The sequence below is a fragment of the Chenopodium album genome, chromosome 11, assembly GCF_948465745.1.
Source record: "Chenopodium album chromosome 11, dcCheAlbu1.1, whole genome shotgun sequence".
NCBI classification, from domain to species: Eukaryota; Viridiplantae; Streptophyta; class Magnoliopsida; order Caryophyllales; family Amaranthaceae; genus Chenopodium; species Chenopodium album.
Window position 1 is genome coordinate 37936722 of NC_137844.1, and position 15972 is coordinate 37952693.

General features: G+C 34.7%; 2 protein-coding genes across 2 annotated transcripts; both read right to left on the minus strand.

Moving 5' to 3' along the window:
• Positions 1-3035: 3035 nt before the first annotated feature.
• LOC145568855 (uncharacterized) lies at positions 3036-4268 on the minus strand. Its single transcript, XM_081628245.1, has one exon. The coding sequence runs from the start codon at positions 4122-4124 to the stop codon at positions 3342-3344; it is 783 nt and encodes a 260-aa protein (XP_081484371.1). The 5' UTR covers positions 4125-4268; the 3' UTR covers positions 3036-3341.
• A 2608-nt stretch (positions 4269-6876) lies between these two features.
• Positions 6877-15482, minus strand: LOC145568856 (co-chaperone protein p23-2-like). The gene is made up of 6 exons (XM_081628246.1): positions 15353-15482; positions 14158-14341; positions 11547-11703; positions 7571-7602; positions 7425-7464; positions 6877-7250 (listed from the first exon to the last, which is right to left on the minus strand). Exons 1-6 carry the CDS (start codon positions 15355-15357, stop codon positions 7219-7221), a joined length of 450 nt encoding a protein of 149 aa, XP_081484372.1. The 5' UTR covers positions 15358-15482; the 3' UTR covers positions 6877-7218.
• Between the last annotated feature and the right edge of the window lie 490 nt (positions 15483-15972).

The following is a 15972-nucleotide window of genomic DNA, read 5'->3' on the forward strand; positions in this document are numbered from 1 at the left end:
AAATATCAACTTTTTATAATTTTTACTTATCGATAATTAAATATATTAATGGTTGAATTTGTACATTGACAAACGTAAATAAAGAAACGTGTCAACTGAAAAGAAACGGAAGAAGTACATGTCAACTTAAAAGAAACGGAAGAAGTACATGTGCACAACAGTATATTGTAGAGTGCAGCAGCCCTAGGGATTCCATGGCTCAGCTACAATTTCAAACTTGTTTCCACAATAACAGAAGTTAAGGAAAAAAAAAAAAAAAAATTCTTAATATTTTGACAAGAACAGGGGAAAATTTATGTATTAAAACTTGGAAGTATAAAAAACAACAGCATCGAGAGCACCATCAGGTACCTCTTCAATCCAGACCCTCATTACATCATTACAAGTACTAAGTTCAGCAAGTCTATGTGCCACACTATTTACCCAACCTTCCTACATGAGAAAACTCGCTTGAAGTACAAAGTTGGGCCAAGTGAAGAATGTCCCTCACTATAAAGCCAAAACTGGTATTCTCGCTCTTTATGTCTGGCAAATGATGATAAAGTTTTAGATTATCAGTCTCCAAGATCACTTTGTTCAAGCCAGCATCAAGCGCAATAGATAAGGTGTGCCTAGCAGCCAAGGCTTCCAGAACATCCACAGCAAAGCTCCCCTTAAGCTTGCAGCAGGTGGGCAAGGTGGCAGCCAACACATCTCCAACATGGTCACATATTACTCCCGCAAGACCTGCTGAACTATCCATAAAGCAGGCAGCGTCAGAATTTGCTTTAAAAATTCCCGTAGCATGAGGCATCCAGGTATTAAGAAATGGCTGTCTGCTGCAAATAACATAGGGGGCCTTCTCATTTGCTTTTGCAAACTCCCCAACAACATTTACAGCTTTTCAGATCACATCATCAATCTGAATTCTCTTTTGCTCAAAAAACCAGGCATTTCTTCTCAACCAAATACCCCAAAGCAAACTCCAGAACATATGCCACCAATCTACTTATTTTAGCAAAATGAATGGTATAAACCCAGTTTCTAAAAGACAGGTTTTCACCTTTCATTGAGTCCAAGCGAAGGGGCGAGAAGTGCCAAATTTCCATGGCTGAATTGCACAAGGACAGTCTGTGCATCAAGGTTTCAGCAGATTCACCGCACACTGAACATATGTCGTCAATACAAACCTCTTTTCTTCAAATTGCTATGAACACGAATACCACCATTGAGAGCTCTCCAACCAAAATGTATAATTTTTGGTGGAAGATTTGCAGCCCATAAGTTCTTCCAAACCCAATTATTGGATGACACAGATGAAGAAGCACGAGAGTCTCTCTTTGCTTTTAATTCCACACAGTAAGTGTTTTTGACAGAAAAACTCCCATTATTTACAAGGTGCCAGGTTTAGCTATCCTCCCCACTATAAAGAGCAATAGGGATTTTAGCAATTTCAATCACTTCCCAGCTTGAGAAGTTATCACTCAAAATTTCAGCATTCCAGGAGCCCTCACACATCAATTCAGAAACAATTTTAGGAGCCTCATCCAAAGTCTGCAGTCGTGGCAGAGCTTTGAAATCAGGCATATATGGGATCCATGAGTCCCTCCATATGTCAATTGAGGATCATTTCCCAACCATCTTTCGTGCCCCCTTTCTAACTACATCCCTTGCAGACAAGATAGACCTCCACGTGAAGCTAGCACTAGGTTAATTTCGCATCCATGATGTCAACATTCGTAAAATATTTGGGAAACATTCGGAAAATAACAGAAGTTACAGAACTTACTAAAACAAACATGAGACACAGAGCGTATCATCATGGAGCTTACTAGTGTTATCAATATACAAAATTGCACAACATAAAAAAAAGTAGCAAACATGAGACACTGATAATATAAACTGACAGAATAAGTTTACATCAGGAATTTTATAAAAACTACAGTTTTCATTTGAGAAATATGCAAATTTTATGAATCAATTTCGAACTATATTGTCAACAGACGTCAATACAGTTAAACTTAATCAACATGTTTTCGCCAAGAATGCTACATATTAATTGATGGTAGAAAACTTCCTCAATTGTAGACTTGCCAAAGTAACCAAACAGCTGAATATTGAGCAGATTTTGCCAAAAATTGTGTAGAAATATAAACATTAAAAACTCACTTAGGTCATCGACACAAGACAATAGATTTGTTGATAAAAACAAGTGATTTTAACAGTTTTGGTAATTAGATTAGGTCAGGTTAAAAAAGTGACAAATCAGCCTCGAAAACCGCAAAAAAAAATAGAGTATCAGTTCACAGCAAAAGGAGTCTGATGTAGCCTATGATTTGCAAATCAGCTAAGCATAGATCTGGCTCAGTGTTCAACTATCTACACCATTTATAGTTCGAAGTTTGGATGACTAGTCACTCTTTATCAGAACAAACAAGATTGGTAAACAAACAAAACTAATTCCTTTTCATTATACTGATGTATAGAAAATCATTAGTATGCTAAACGTCCTCAAATCAACCATTAGCTAATTCATAATACAAGTGAACAGAATTCTCAAGAAAATGCAGGGCTCCATGGCTCAGCTACAATTCCAATGTCGTTTCCACAATAACAGAATTTAATAAAAACAACCATAACACAAAGAGAGAATCCACAAACCAAAAATGATAAAACTACCTATTTACAATCAAAATCAATAAAATCTCAAAATAATAATCAAAACAGAAATTGATCAGTGCTTAGAGAGTAATAATAATGTTAGTGGACCATCTCAACCAAAAGCTTAAGCTTATGGTTGAGGCCCAGGAATATGTTTTATACTCTATCACGCCCCCTCACACGAGAGCCCGTTTGGGCTAGAAGTGTGGATGCAGCATGGGTCTCCCTCATACCCAGCGCTTAATATTCCACTTGAAAGTGGGGGGTGGATGAGATTCGAACCCGTGACCTTTGTGTCACGTTGGCTCTTGATACCATGTTAGTGGACCATCTCAACCAAAAGCTTAAGCTTATGGTTGAGACCCAGGAATATGTTTTATACTCTATCAAATAATAATTTCGGTTATTGCATCAACAAACCAAAATTGATGATGCCAATTCAATTAATAAGTTAATAGCAATGCAACCCAAGCAAAAGAGTAAATTGATCAACTACAACAAAACATTCTTTACTTATCAACCAATCCGTAACATAATCAACCAAAGAATCGATAACAATTTGATGATATCCACTTACTACATAACAAAAGAGATACTATACTTTCATACATTGTTGTATTCCAATACCAAATTTCGATAACATCATTTACAACCAAATTAATTAATGTAATACTCCGTATTTAAGTAACAAGTAGAGTTAATCAAAACATGACAAGCATAGAAAAGAGACAATAAATCAAGAAACAAGGATAAGCAATTAACCCACGATTTTCCGAAGCGCCCAACTCATCGACAGTCAAAAGGCGAGAGCAAACCCTAGTAGCCCAGATCACGAAAATCGCCGCAACAACAAACCCGGGTGTAGTTCCAGTAGGAGGAAGAAAAAGCGAAGCCGCAGAGTAAATAACAAAAGGCATCAAACAATACCCAACAACGCTAAAACATCGATAAAGATCCAGATTCCCATTTCTTCCAGCAAGAAAATTCAAGATGGTGTAAAGAAAAATGGAAGAAATCGCAATCCAACCAAGAATGACACCAAATTGAACTTTCCCAGCAAGTAATTGGAACAACCCGAATGCGATGTAGTAAAGAAAAGGGCCGGAAAGGTCGGGATCCAAGTGGAGGGATGAGTTGACTCGAAAAGGGTTGAGTAATGAGCGAGTTTTGTGCCAGATTAAGGAAGGGTTGATTTCGAGTTCTTCGAGAAGAGGGGGTTCATCTGAGAAGAGGGGGGAGGAGGAGGAGGAGGAGGAAGGGAGGTGGGGTGGTGGGAAGGCGGACGAGGAAGAGGAAGCGGTGGCGGTGGCGGTGGCGGAGAAGATGTCGAAGGACATGAAAGGGAGGGAGGAGGAAGGGCGTTGGGGTTGGAATGGTGCGGTGGGGATTTGGCGTTGGTGGAGCTTGTTGTTGGTGGTGGTGGTCGCCGGAGATTGGCTGGAGGACGGGAAGGAGACGGGTGGGATGCTGAATTCTTTCGGCATTTTTTTGGTGTTGGGAGAGAGAGATGCGTAGCAGGAGGGTCCTTTACCTTTAGGTAGCAAATGGTGGTTTTTGTTGATGACTGTACTCAGACAAGGTACTCGATCGTTTCTTTTCGTTTTTGACGTTCAGAATTATGCACGTCTATATAGAAATTGTCTAATGTTCTAAACTTTTAATGTACGGTATAAATGAGCCGAGTCGAGCACTATCTTACACGTTTAAGTTAAATATTAACTTAGATAATCGCATATACTTAGCTGCATGCTTGTGCATGTAGAGGTAGATGCAACAACCCAAAACGCATGTTTCACTGAATGAAACGCAGCAAAACGCAGCCTTGTTCTTTTGAATTCGATCAATGTTCTTCGCGCCAACACATTTCCTTCTTCCCAATTTTTTATCTTCTCTTTTCGATCAACAATTTTTGGTTTCCTTCTTCCCAATTCTCCCTCTTCTCTTTTCTTTCCTAATTCTCATCAAAATTTTCGATCAAAGATTTCATTATGATTTTCTTTTCCTCTGTTTTTTCTCCTTCCTTCTTTAATTTCTCTCTCCTCTGTTTTTTTTTTAAAAAAAAATTATTTTTCTCTTTTGTTTCAATTTTTTGATTCAATTTTTGAATTGAATTTATTATGTGGTGAATTGTGCTTAATTTTGATTGATTAAGTTTATCTGATTTTTTGAATTCATACGAATTGAATTTTTTTAGCTTCGATCGATCAACTTCATCTGTGTATGAATTTCATCTGATTTTCTGCATTTTTTTTTTTATCAATGAACATAATCATGCAGAATATTAAACATATGCATAGGTTCCCTTAAATGTGAACATTAGCTTTTCAAAAAGTGAACATAGGCATAAAAAATATGAACATATGCATTTCAGAAAGAAAACATAACAATTCAAAATATGAACGTAAGCATTGGTTTCCTTAAAGTGAATATAAGCATTTAAAAGGTGAACATATGCGTAAAAAATATGAACATATGCATTTAACAAAGAGAACATATGCATAAACAGACTTAATAAGAATATTTCATGAACAACAAATATTTACTATGAATATTTACATTATGAACATATAAAATATTATTATGAATATAAGGAATTTAATTATGAACATAAAAAATTGAAGAAATAAAAAATAATATGATTATGAAACATATGCATTATAAGTATTAAAAATATGAACATATGCATTTAAGAAAATGGACGTACGCATTCAAAATATGAACATATGCATTGGTTCATTTTTGAATGCGTATGAACATAATTAAGCATTTCAGACGGTGAACATATAGTTAAAAATGAACATATGGATTTAGAAAGTGCATATATGCATTTCAGAAAGTTTACAAAAGGATTCAAAATATGAACATAAGCATTTAAGAAAGTGGACATATGCATAAAAAATATGAACATATGCATTTCAGAAAGTGAACATAAGTATTCAAAATATGAACATAAGAATTCAAAATATGAACATATGCATTTCAGAATGTGAACATAAGGTATCCGTTTGATTTCACTAATTTTTTTGACAATTCCAATAAAAGATTTTGAACAGTAGAGTATCGAACAATATTCAAACAAAATTAAGTGATAAACATATAAATTCAAACAAAATTAAGTGAAATTTACATAAAATTGCCTTTTTTGGGGGAGAATCCATTTGATTTTTCATCTCATCTCAAATATTCATGGTTGTTTTTCGAAGAGAAAGAGTAAATTGTGTTTGATTGTTAGAGAGAGAAAATCATAGAGAGGAGTAATAAATTTCAGAAATTTAAATTTAAGAGTGACGTTTTTTAAAAAAAAATTATATTTAAAAATAATAGTTGTTGAAAGTGATGGTTGAGTGGGCTGTATTTTAAAAATATGTTCAGTTTTTAGGTGGGCTCATTTTGATTTGGGGGCTTTTTTAATGGGACGCGTTTGAAATTAGGCTTGTGGGCTGATGTTGCATCTAAAATAGGTGCACAAGGGTGCATCTTAGACCTATTGTTAGATAATAAGATGAGTGCGAGCATGATCTCGGGCTTTAAAGTGAGCTTAAAAACCTATTCAACCTCGACTCATTTAGTATTATATGTCGCTATATGTTCACGAAATGTTCACGAGCGTTTCATGAACGAGCTTCTCTAATAAACAAACTTTGTAATTTTGACATTTGAAAATCTCAAAATTAGCATAATAATTAAATCTTAGTTATAAACCTATGAAATAAATCTTAATTATTAAAAAAAAATTAAAAAAAAAAGAAAAAAAAAACTTCAGAATCAAACTAACAATTATGAATAAATCAATAATTCATGAGTACAAATAAACGAATAGTTCGCAAACATAAATAAACGAGTTATTCATGAACATATCTAAACGAGTATATTTATGTTCATGTTCAGCTTCAAAATTTTGTTAAATATAAATTACTTTTACTTTTAATCTGTTAACTTTATTTCAGTTCATTAAATATAACTTCAGTTCAGCAAAGATAGTTTTTACCCAACAGACATAATTACCATTCAGCAAAAATAAGGTAAGAGAAAACAGGAGTCTTAATGCTTGATAGTTGATATATACCATATAAACCACAGATTGGCAATATTACCCAATCCATATACTTGCTATAATCATTTATAATGTTCTGGTGCATAACAATTACAAAATTTTCAGGATATCCTGCTTTGAGACCTCGATTAATATATGTTCCTAAATTTCAAAGTATGTAGCTTTGGAGTTAAATCTAAAGGTTATATAGAACATCAAATTCATCATCTTTCATACTGCACTCTTAAGAAATCTAGATTACATGCACTTGAGTTTACACCAAATAGAGACCAATAAGAACTAGAGATTCTCAGAAAGGCACAGCTGGGCTGTCTTTAATCTACCAACATTAAGTTCTATTTTTCTAGGTCAATTTACAGCGAATATTACTTGCACTAACAGAATCCTAACACTTTGTCACAGCCTAAAGGTTATATCACGCATTTGTAGACTACAGATGTCAATTGGGAGCACTAGTTGCATAGGCCATGCAGTTGAATGTTTCCATTGTAGCTACCTCAGCATTGTTGCTTACCAGGAATTCATTATCCCCGAGCTTTCTCCAAGTCGGGAAGATCTACAATGTACATGAAAAGAGGTTCATCAGAATAAATTGCACATATACTGTACCGTCTTAATGATAGTTTTTTCACAGAAGATTGGTATATACAAACACAAGCGAGATCATTCAAAAATAACAAATGCAATCAAAAGTAAGATTGCTTAAATGAAACAAGGTCTTAGAACTCACAAAGTAATCCATCATCATCACTGCTTTCTCCATCATTATCCTGCAAAAAGACAGATTACGGCCACGTGAGTAAATAGTACATATCAATAATCCTCATCTCAAGATTAGAAATTCATTGTATAGGAATAACAGGAATGTTATATTACCGCAGCAGTATCATTATTGTAGGCCAATTCAGCTGCAAGCGAAACAGAAAAGTTTTTAGCAATAAAATGATTCCCTACAAGAAACACTTAAAAAGGTACACTCATAAACAGGGTCATTAATCACAATTTCATATACAAGAATGCCAACTCTTAACCAAGATGTCATAGACCCGTTATCGACCTCCACCGAGCGACCATTGAGGGTGTACACAAGGAAGAAAAGTGGAAGAGGGGACAAGAATCAACCACAGCAGTTGGCAGAGGACACACTTCAGCACATGAAGACAAGGGTCATTACGGAAACACTAAGGGAGTGGCAACATGGGTCTGATTTCTGATTTGCTAAAGTGCAGAAGAAGATAAGCTCCAATCAATAATAGGTCATCTTTTGTTGTATGGCTTGATTATATAAAGAGCAGTAGAATAGTTGCGAGGATTATGCGGTGATTTGGGAGTGATATTTTGTATTGAGAGTAGTAGCCTAATGCTACCCTTTTGAGAGTGAGAGCCTCAAGTTATCAGCTTATCCCCGTAAACCTTCAGCTTCGATTAATCAATCATCAAGCTTTACAGTTGCTTATTACAAATTCCAGTCAATTACACGAGAATTATATAACTTCATACAACCAAAACAATCGGGAAATCAGAAAACCTTGAAAAGATTCACAATGCCTGATGTGACCCTCAACTGTCACATTGATAGGTAGTTTGATTTTCATAATGAAGACCACAATTATCGCAGATTGAAGTGCACTGGAAAAATTGTAATGAAAGACCTTGAACTAAAACAAGAGTGACCTTTGCCATAAGCACCATTTCATGAATTTGAGATAACTCAAGCCGAATAGTTTAGAAAAGACTTTCCAGAGAAATGATTTATCTTGAATTCCAAATGCGAGTAACTAGAATAGACTTGTTCATCACCGCCAGTATGATAGCAATTGTAATACCCTGTATTTTTATACATATTTTATTTTAAGTAAGTATTTTGTGAGGTATTTAAATAATTTGAAATGAATTATTTATGGCATTTTAATTATTTATTTTAAATAAGTTTGGAAGTATTTTATGAGCTAATTCAAGTTTATCACTATGAGAAACAATTTCTTGTTTATCAAATGGCAATTTTGTAAATAAATTGCATAGATATTGGCCACAAAACTTACTAACTTAACACCGTGAGATAGGTTTCAATAGAGCAAAGAGAAAGCTTGGAAACAACTTCAATGGCTACTACTTCACCACTTCACGAGCAGATTCAATGGAGATGGGAAAACTCAACTACCCTTTAGGGTTCACCATGCCCAGTATTTCTCCTTTTTATCTTAGGGTTTTCGTTTGATTTCGGTGCCGAAAATGGTGGCCGACAAAAATGGTGGGTGACGAAAATGGTGAATGGCGAAAGTGAGTGATGGGAGATGAAGATGCTATGATTGAAGCAGGAAGTAGATGAAGAAGATGAAGGTGTAATGGGTCGATGATGAAAGGAGGAAGAAGGTGGTTGGTGATGAAAGGAGGAAGAAAATCTTGACAATGGATGAAGATGATGACAGGATGAAAAGGTTAACGGTGTTACTCATAAATTACAAAACTAACCTTCACTATATGCTAGGAATTTACAAATTTGACACCGAGCTAGATTTAAAAAGGGTTTAACATTAAATATTATGTGGTCACTAATTATTCAAGAATTAAATTGGTATGTTTGATTGTTTGAATAATTATTATGATTGAATGATTATGGTTTGAGAGTCATCACCAAGTCTAAAAATATATAAATAACGTAAAGTGAAAGAGATTACACACCAAAACTCTTAAAACGTATATATCTTGAGTATGAACATATGGGGGGAGTTATGCGACTTTATATTAGACCATAACTTCTACTGAGAGTACAGGATGCTGTATTTTCCTTTTAATATTATGGGCAGGAATTCCGCCACTTACGAGTGGTTTTTTTATATTAACACGGTTAGCTCCCGTGTTAGTACCCCTTTATTGGGGCAGGTTAGGGGGAAAACCCGTTCGATACGTAATCAATACTAAATAAATTATTTAGCTACTTAGTTGAGAAGTTTTGTTGTATGTTGCGTGCTTGTAAACAGGTGCAACGAGGTAAGTTGTGTGATGATAGGTGAAAGCATGTTAGTGTGTTTAACTACGCTTATGTACTCAGCTTTGCTGACTGTGTGTTTGTTGGCCTTGTCTTTACCTTGGCCCTATGATGACCCATTTCTAATGGAGAGTAGTGGAAACAAGTAAAGAGAAGCTTTTCAGGTGATGAACCATATTCATGATGGGCATGAATGAAGAGCGAATCATGCTAGTTTCCATAAGTTTATGTTATGTTATTGCTTTCATTATTTTATTATATAATGTTTGTGAGTAACACAAAGGTTTTGAATTGGTTCGGTTTTATTAAGGGCCTACAATGGTTCCAAGTTGTAGGTTGACTTTGTTTTACTTTGATTTGACTTTACTTTCGTTGGTTGACTTCTTAAGTTGAGTCATTTTGAATGTTTTTTAAAAAGTAGTCTTCCGTTGTGTGTCTTTGATAGTTGCCTTAACCGTTTTCACTGTAGCGGTAATGTCTTAGATTTTCCTATTTTGAGTTTTAAACAGAGCAAAACAGGTATTTTAAAAGAAAGGAATTTTTAGGGTGTTACAGCAATAGACTCGTTAAAATCAATAAAGGCTATCATGGACCAAAATTTAAATATGAACTCAAGCACGGATTCGATGTGAAAGTTTTATCATGCAATGTTTTTTAAAAGGAATATACATATAGTCGCTACATTGATAATTTGCTGCAGATAATTGAGACTAGTTAATCAACCAGCGAAAAGTTTGCAGCATTAATAGTTTCCCATGAATCCTAACACTTATTGGCATGTCATACATTAGTTCGTATAAATTGGTAATGAGAAATTGAGAATGCAAAAATTGAAGTTGCTGATAAAGAGCTAGTCAAACCAAACACTCTTTTTTTGTTCTACGGTGCTTTCTTGGTGGAACTAAATGTTATCTTTCTTTGAGGTTCATAAGGTTTCAAAGGTGTTCCTGCAGCTCGAAAAAGGAGGTTGAATGTGAGTAGCTGAAAGGTGGAATCTAGATACATAGAATCATGTACAGGGAAAGAAAGAAATTGGAAGATTATTAAGGAAAGCCTAATCAGGACAAGTGTTTAAATTCTATTTTGTGAGAATGTCAATTATATTTGCATTAGCATCAAATGTCCTTTGTCCTTGATTTTATAGATAAGATCATGGATGGTTGTATAACCTGAGAATTTTAACATCTGTCTATGTGTATCTTGGTATAGGATACCGGTGTCTTCAAGGCAAGATAGACCTAAGCCTTCTTTTTGTATAGAGCTGATATCCTCTTGGTGTCTTCTAGCAAAAATCTCCAACACCAATTCCGCCAAAGAAAAAAAGACTAAAACAAACAACTACAACAGGGTTTGGTACAGAGTGATTGGAGAGACTCACAAGATTAGACTAAATAATGACGTAAATAGTAGATTTGATCAGTAAAGTCACTATTTGATGGTGCTTAATTTATAATTCACAAGATTAAACTTAATCATATTTAATACGCTGGCATATTAAAAAGAAGGAATTTACATAGCAGGTACATATACACCACAATTTTTTTGTACAATTATCGACCCATTCGAAAGAGTTACAGAGGAATACAAACCGTAGAATTTCTATTTTAAAAAAAAAAAAATGATGCGCTCCCATTGGTTGACGACACAGGACCTAAAGAAAAACAATTGGCGTTCTTAATTTATTGTGTGTTATTTGGTAGTGGAGTATATTTTTTATTATTGTTAGTAGGAAGGGAGTCATTGCTTTTTGAGGGATTAAAATGTAATATAAGGGAAAGAATTAGTAAAAAGGAAAAATGGGTCTTTAATCCCAAGGAGTAATGGATTCTTCATGACACATCCAAATAAAAACAAAAAACTTACAGTCTGACTCTTCGTCATCTTCATCACGCCATTTATTCCAATCAACTTTCAGATATGGAGTTTTTTCTTCTGATTTTAGAAGTCTTTTCCACCAGCCCCTCTGCTCTTTCTGTATTGAGCACAATATATTCCTCCATCCTGTTTTAGCTTTACACCCCTGCAAGGAAAAGGTAAAGGACTAAGAATATGAGCACTAAATTTCCTAAGAGCCTCCTAACCGAACTTCCAAGAAGCACAACATAAGATGCTACACATCCTAACCCCCAAAACAATTGATCAGAATGCTTGGCCGAGTTGTCATAATGTGACATGTTATTTAGATGATCATCGGAAAATGATCATTAGAACACTTGTAGCTGTTTCAATCAAAAAATGTTTCTACCATTAAATGCTCCAAACTCTTGACAGTTACAAGATTTTGGAAAAATTCTACAGAACTACTTATTAACCAATAATGAACGAAACTATGAAGTATTACACTATGTACTCATTCATAGATTTGGTCATAATAAACAAAGGTCCATGTCGATACAGCTCGAGCATATATGTGGGACTGCTAAAATGTAGCACAGGGGGCTGTTTAGGATGGCTCAAACTAACACCAACACTATTTCTCAATGACACCAAAGAAGCCCCAACCATGAAAAAAGTAAGGAGAAGTGCACAATCTATAATTGCGATTATAAAAAAAGTTGTTACCTATTAATCTATGATACCAAACATGATGATATATATGGATACATTGAATTGTAAATAGATAAACAATTAGCAAGGATAACACTTGGATCTTGACTAGTCTCTCTGTTTTCCAATCATGATGCAAAAGGAAAAATCTTACTTGTATTTCTCATTTCCCATTTCCACCAAAATGGCCTCTTGGCCAGCTCTAACGTGGTCGATGGCTCGACGCTAGTGTAAGTTCCTAATTCATCCACATCCTATGGAGCAAAGAAAAATGATCTTGCATTTTGCACTGTCATTTCATTTACATTACCCCACCAAAATCGTAATTCTAAATCCTAACATGCTTTATACATTTTCTGGTAAAAGTTTACTACTCCATAGAGCATCTGTGATAAATTCATTGTTTTTATTTTCATCATCCCTAGGTGATAAAGAATTTTTTTTTTCTTTTTTGTGTAAACAATATTTTAAGAACTACTATCAAAACCCCAAACCTCAAAAAAGGGATATCTCAAACGTTTCTTCAATTGATATCAGACACGTGTAAATTCCATTCATGTATGTATTCCATCTATGTTGATGCTACTCAATAGCATAGGTCAACTTTTTCACACATAATTACAACTTACAAGTATATCTCCAGAATTGCTTCCATAAATGTTGAGTTTCTCTGGATAATAAAAGTGGGGGAACACAGCACCATATATTTACATATACTCTCACCGCCTCACCGGTGTTTAAGTTCGAAAGCTACCTTAGTGAGAGCATATATGTATAGAGAATGAATTTTAAAAATGAAAATGATTGTACGTAAGAGCTTGTAAGATAATAAATAAAAAAAAAAAAAAGCTAAAAAAAAAGTGAAACTCCAAACGTTGTTCTATATTTTTTTACAAGCACATACTATATACTTTTACAAATGTGTTCTATATTTTTACAACTCCATGATTTATAGCATCAATTTACTTCGATTTTCTTGGCAAAGAGATTCAAGGGTTTTCATTTTTTGAATTAATATTTTGTCAATTTTTAAGCAAATTGGATGTTTCTTTGGTAGTTTTGGAGAAATTTATGAAGTTGTTAGCATGAATTTTGGAGAGAGGAGAGCATCTTCTTCAAGATTTAGACAATGGAGGAGAGTGAAAATGAACAAAGCTTCAAACTTCAAGGGAGATGAAGAGTTGCATAGTTGAAGAGAGAAGGAGTCTTCTTTAGGAGAAGGTATAAATTATAATGTAACTTTCTATTTAAGGCAAATATGATCCCTTTTCTTCTTGTCAAAAATAAAATATGATCTATTCTCATATAATATAAAAAGATGTTCTTACAAGAGCCTCTATATGTAAAATATAAGTCCGAACTTCAATAAATTTTCCTGAACTTGAGAAAAATTTGCCGCCCAAACTTCATACATAGATATACTATTTAACATATTTTCCAGATTGAAAAAGAAAGAAAGTAAAAGGGAAATCTTTTGCATTTTCATAAATTAAGATATAGAAAAATGAAAAGAAAGAAAGAACAATAACAACAACGCATAAGCAGAGATATTCATTATCCCACAAGCAATTCAAGGGCATCCAATTCATTTTATTAAGTAGATCTTAAAAGAGTTTGGGATCTCAATATCAAGCTAATATAATTATTGGAGTTTCAGATAATTAACCCAATGCTTCAAAAAAGAACCCCCCCCCCCTCTCCCCCCAAAACCCCCACCCATACCTTAGATCCGAATGGAGATTGGAGGTTCCCAACAAAGAATGCGAATGACATGCATCTAACTTCACAGAACATAAGATACATAGGAAGCTTACAGAACATCACAACTACACTTATAAAATATTAATTTGCTATATAAAGCAGCAGTAGCTTCCTTACAGTTGTCAAAGCGAATAGAACAGCAGAAGCTAAAATAAAGGGAACAAACCTCAGGTGCTACGGCTCCATACAGATCCAGAGTAAATTCATACTTCTCTTCTTGTGGCCCAGTGGCTGAGAACTTAAATAGTCCCTCAGGCTCACACTTCACTACGATATCTTTGGCTTCAGGCAATGAAACTGTCAAATAGACCTTATCAGAGCGTTGAGCCCAGAGAATCTCTGGGGTGCGACTGAAAATAGAGAGAAACAATTTTGTTTTCTTATTAATGCATGTTTTGACAAGAAATAAAACATAATGCATAAAAACCAATAACAGATTGCATTAGATTCAAGTCATTCAGTTTCAAAAAAAAAAAAAAGATTCAAGTCATTCAAATGAGGATATCAGTTCAGGTACACAAAGCAACTTGTATCCTCAATAAACATACAAATCGTGTCACTTACCATTGCAGCCATTAGCGTACATTTTTCTTAACCAAACAAAGCATGATAAACAAGAAAATCCAAAGGGGGTTCAGTAACAGGTAACATCCTACATATAACAAGCACTTTATTTTTAAGTTTCGACTTTCGTAGTTCATGTTCCTTCCTCTTGAAACAACAAAGAAATTGCGGAGTGTACAAGCTGCTTACGAGGAAAATGCAACACAGACAAGTTGTCTCACCACCAGAACAAACCCTCAACGAAACAAAAATTACACAAAAGTTCGAAAATCAATTGCTCAAACGTCAAACCTCGACCCTCCCCCCCCCCCCCCCCCCCTCCTCTTCTTCTTCAAAGGTTGGTTTATTTGATCAAAGTACATTGCATACTCTAAACTATTTTAAAATCAATCCATTACTATTATTTAGTGTAGCTAGACTCCGACTAACCAGGATTCGAACCGGGCTCCCAAGGCTCGAACCCGAGACATTTAGTTACTATCCAGTTTCTTTCAAGAGGCGTCCTCGTATGATATTGAAAGGTCAGATAAACGCAGAAAGCACTTTCTAAATTCCACCATAAACATAACAAATTCATACAAAATTGACATCTCAAAATATAGCAAGCAAATAAGAGAAAAACCATGAAAAACCCAGGAATTTTCACAGTTTATGATGAAATTGCTGCAAAAAAAACATGATCCAAGAACCCAATTCATATTAGGAAAAACAGACAACAGATGTATGCATTAAACACGATATTAATTGAAATCTTTATACCCATTAAAAATATAGAGAGAGAGTAGCGATTACCGAACCTCATTGTAAAGTAGACTGGCAGTTGAGAGCTTCTGAATGAGAAGTGAGAAGTGAAGTACGGAGTAATTTCAGTGATGTGATACTCAGGGTTTCAACAAGTTTTGTACGGTAATGCAGTTTCAATTCTTGCTTTCCTTTTTTGGCGTTTTAAAATTACATTTCTACTTTTTCTTTTGGAAAATTTTTAAATTACCACCCAAAAATATACCTAATTTTCCGGTGGAATTTAGTCATGTGGGCCCCAGTCAACGGCTAAAAACGGCTAGTTTTTGCCTTCTAACAGTTTTCCCTCCCCGATTTTTCTTATAAATCACTTCCCCTAACTGAATTTGCCATCCCATATTCAATTTCTCCACAAATTCCACAAATTGGAGCTCAATTGTAACAGCAGAAGCATCCCTAACAACGACAGAAAATCAATTCGCTTCAGGTAACCTTTTTTATCTGTAAAAATTAGGGTTCTTGTGCCAATTTAATTGGGGGAATTTGTGTGGTTAATTAATTAAGGCTCTGAAGGCAATTTAATTGATTAATGTAGGTTACTAGGTTATCTAGTAGTATTTAATTGGGGTTCCTGTTAAATTGTGTGGTTGATTTTGAAATAATTTTGCTGAAATTG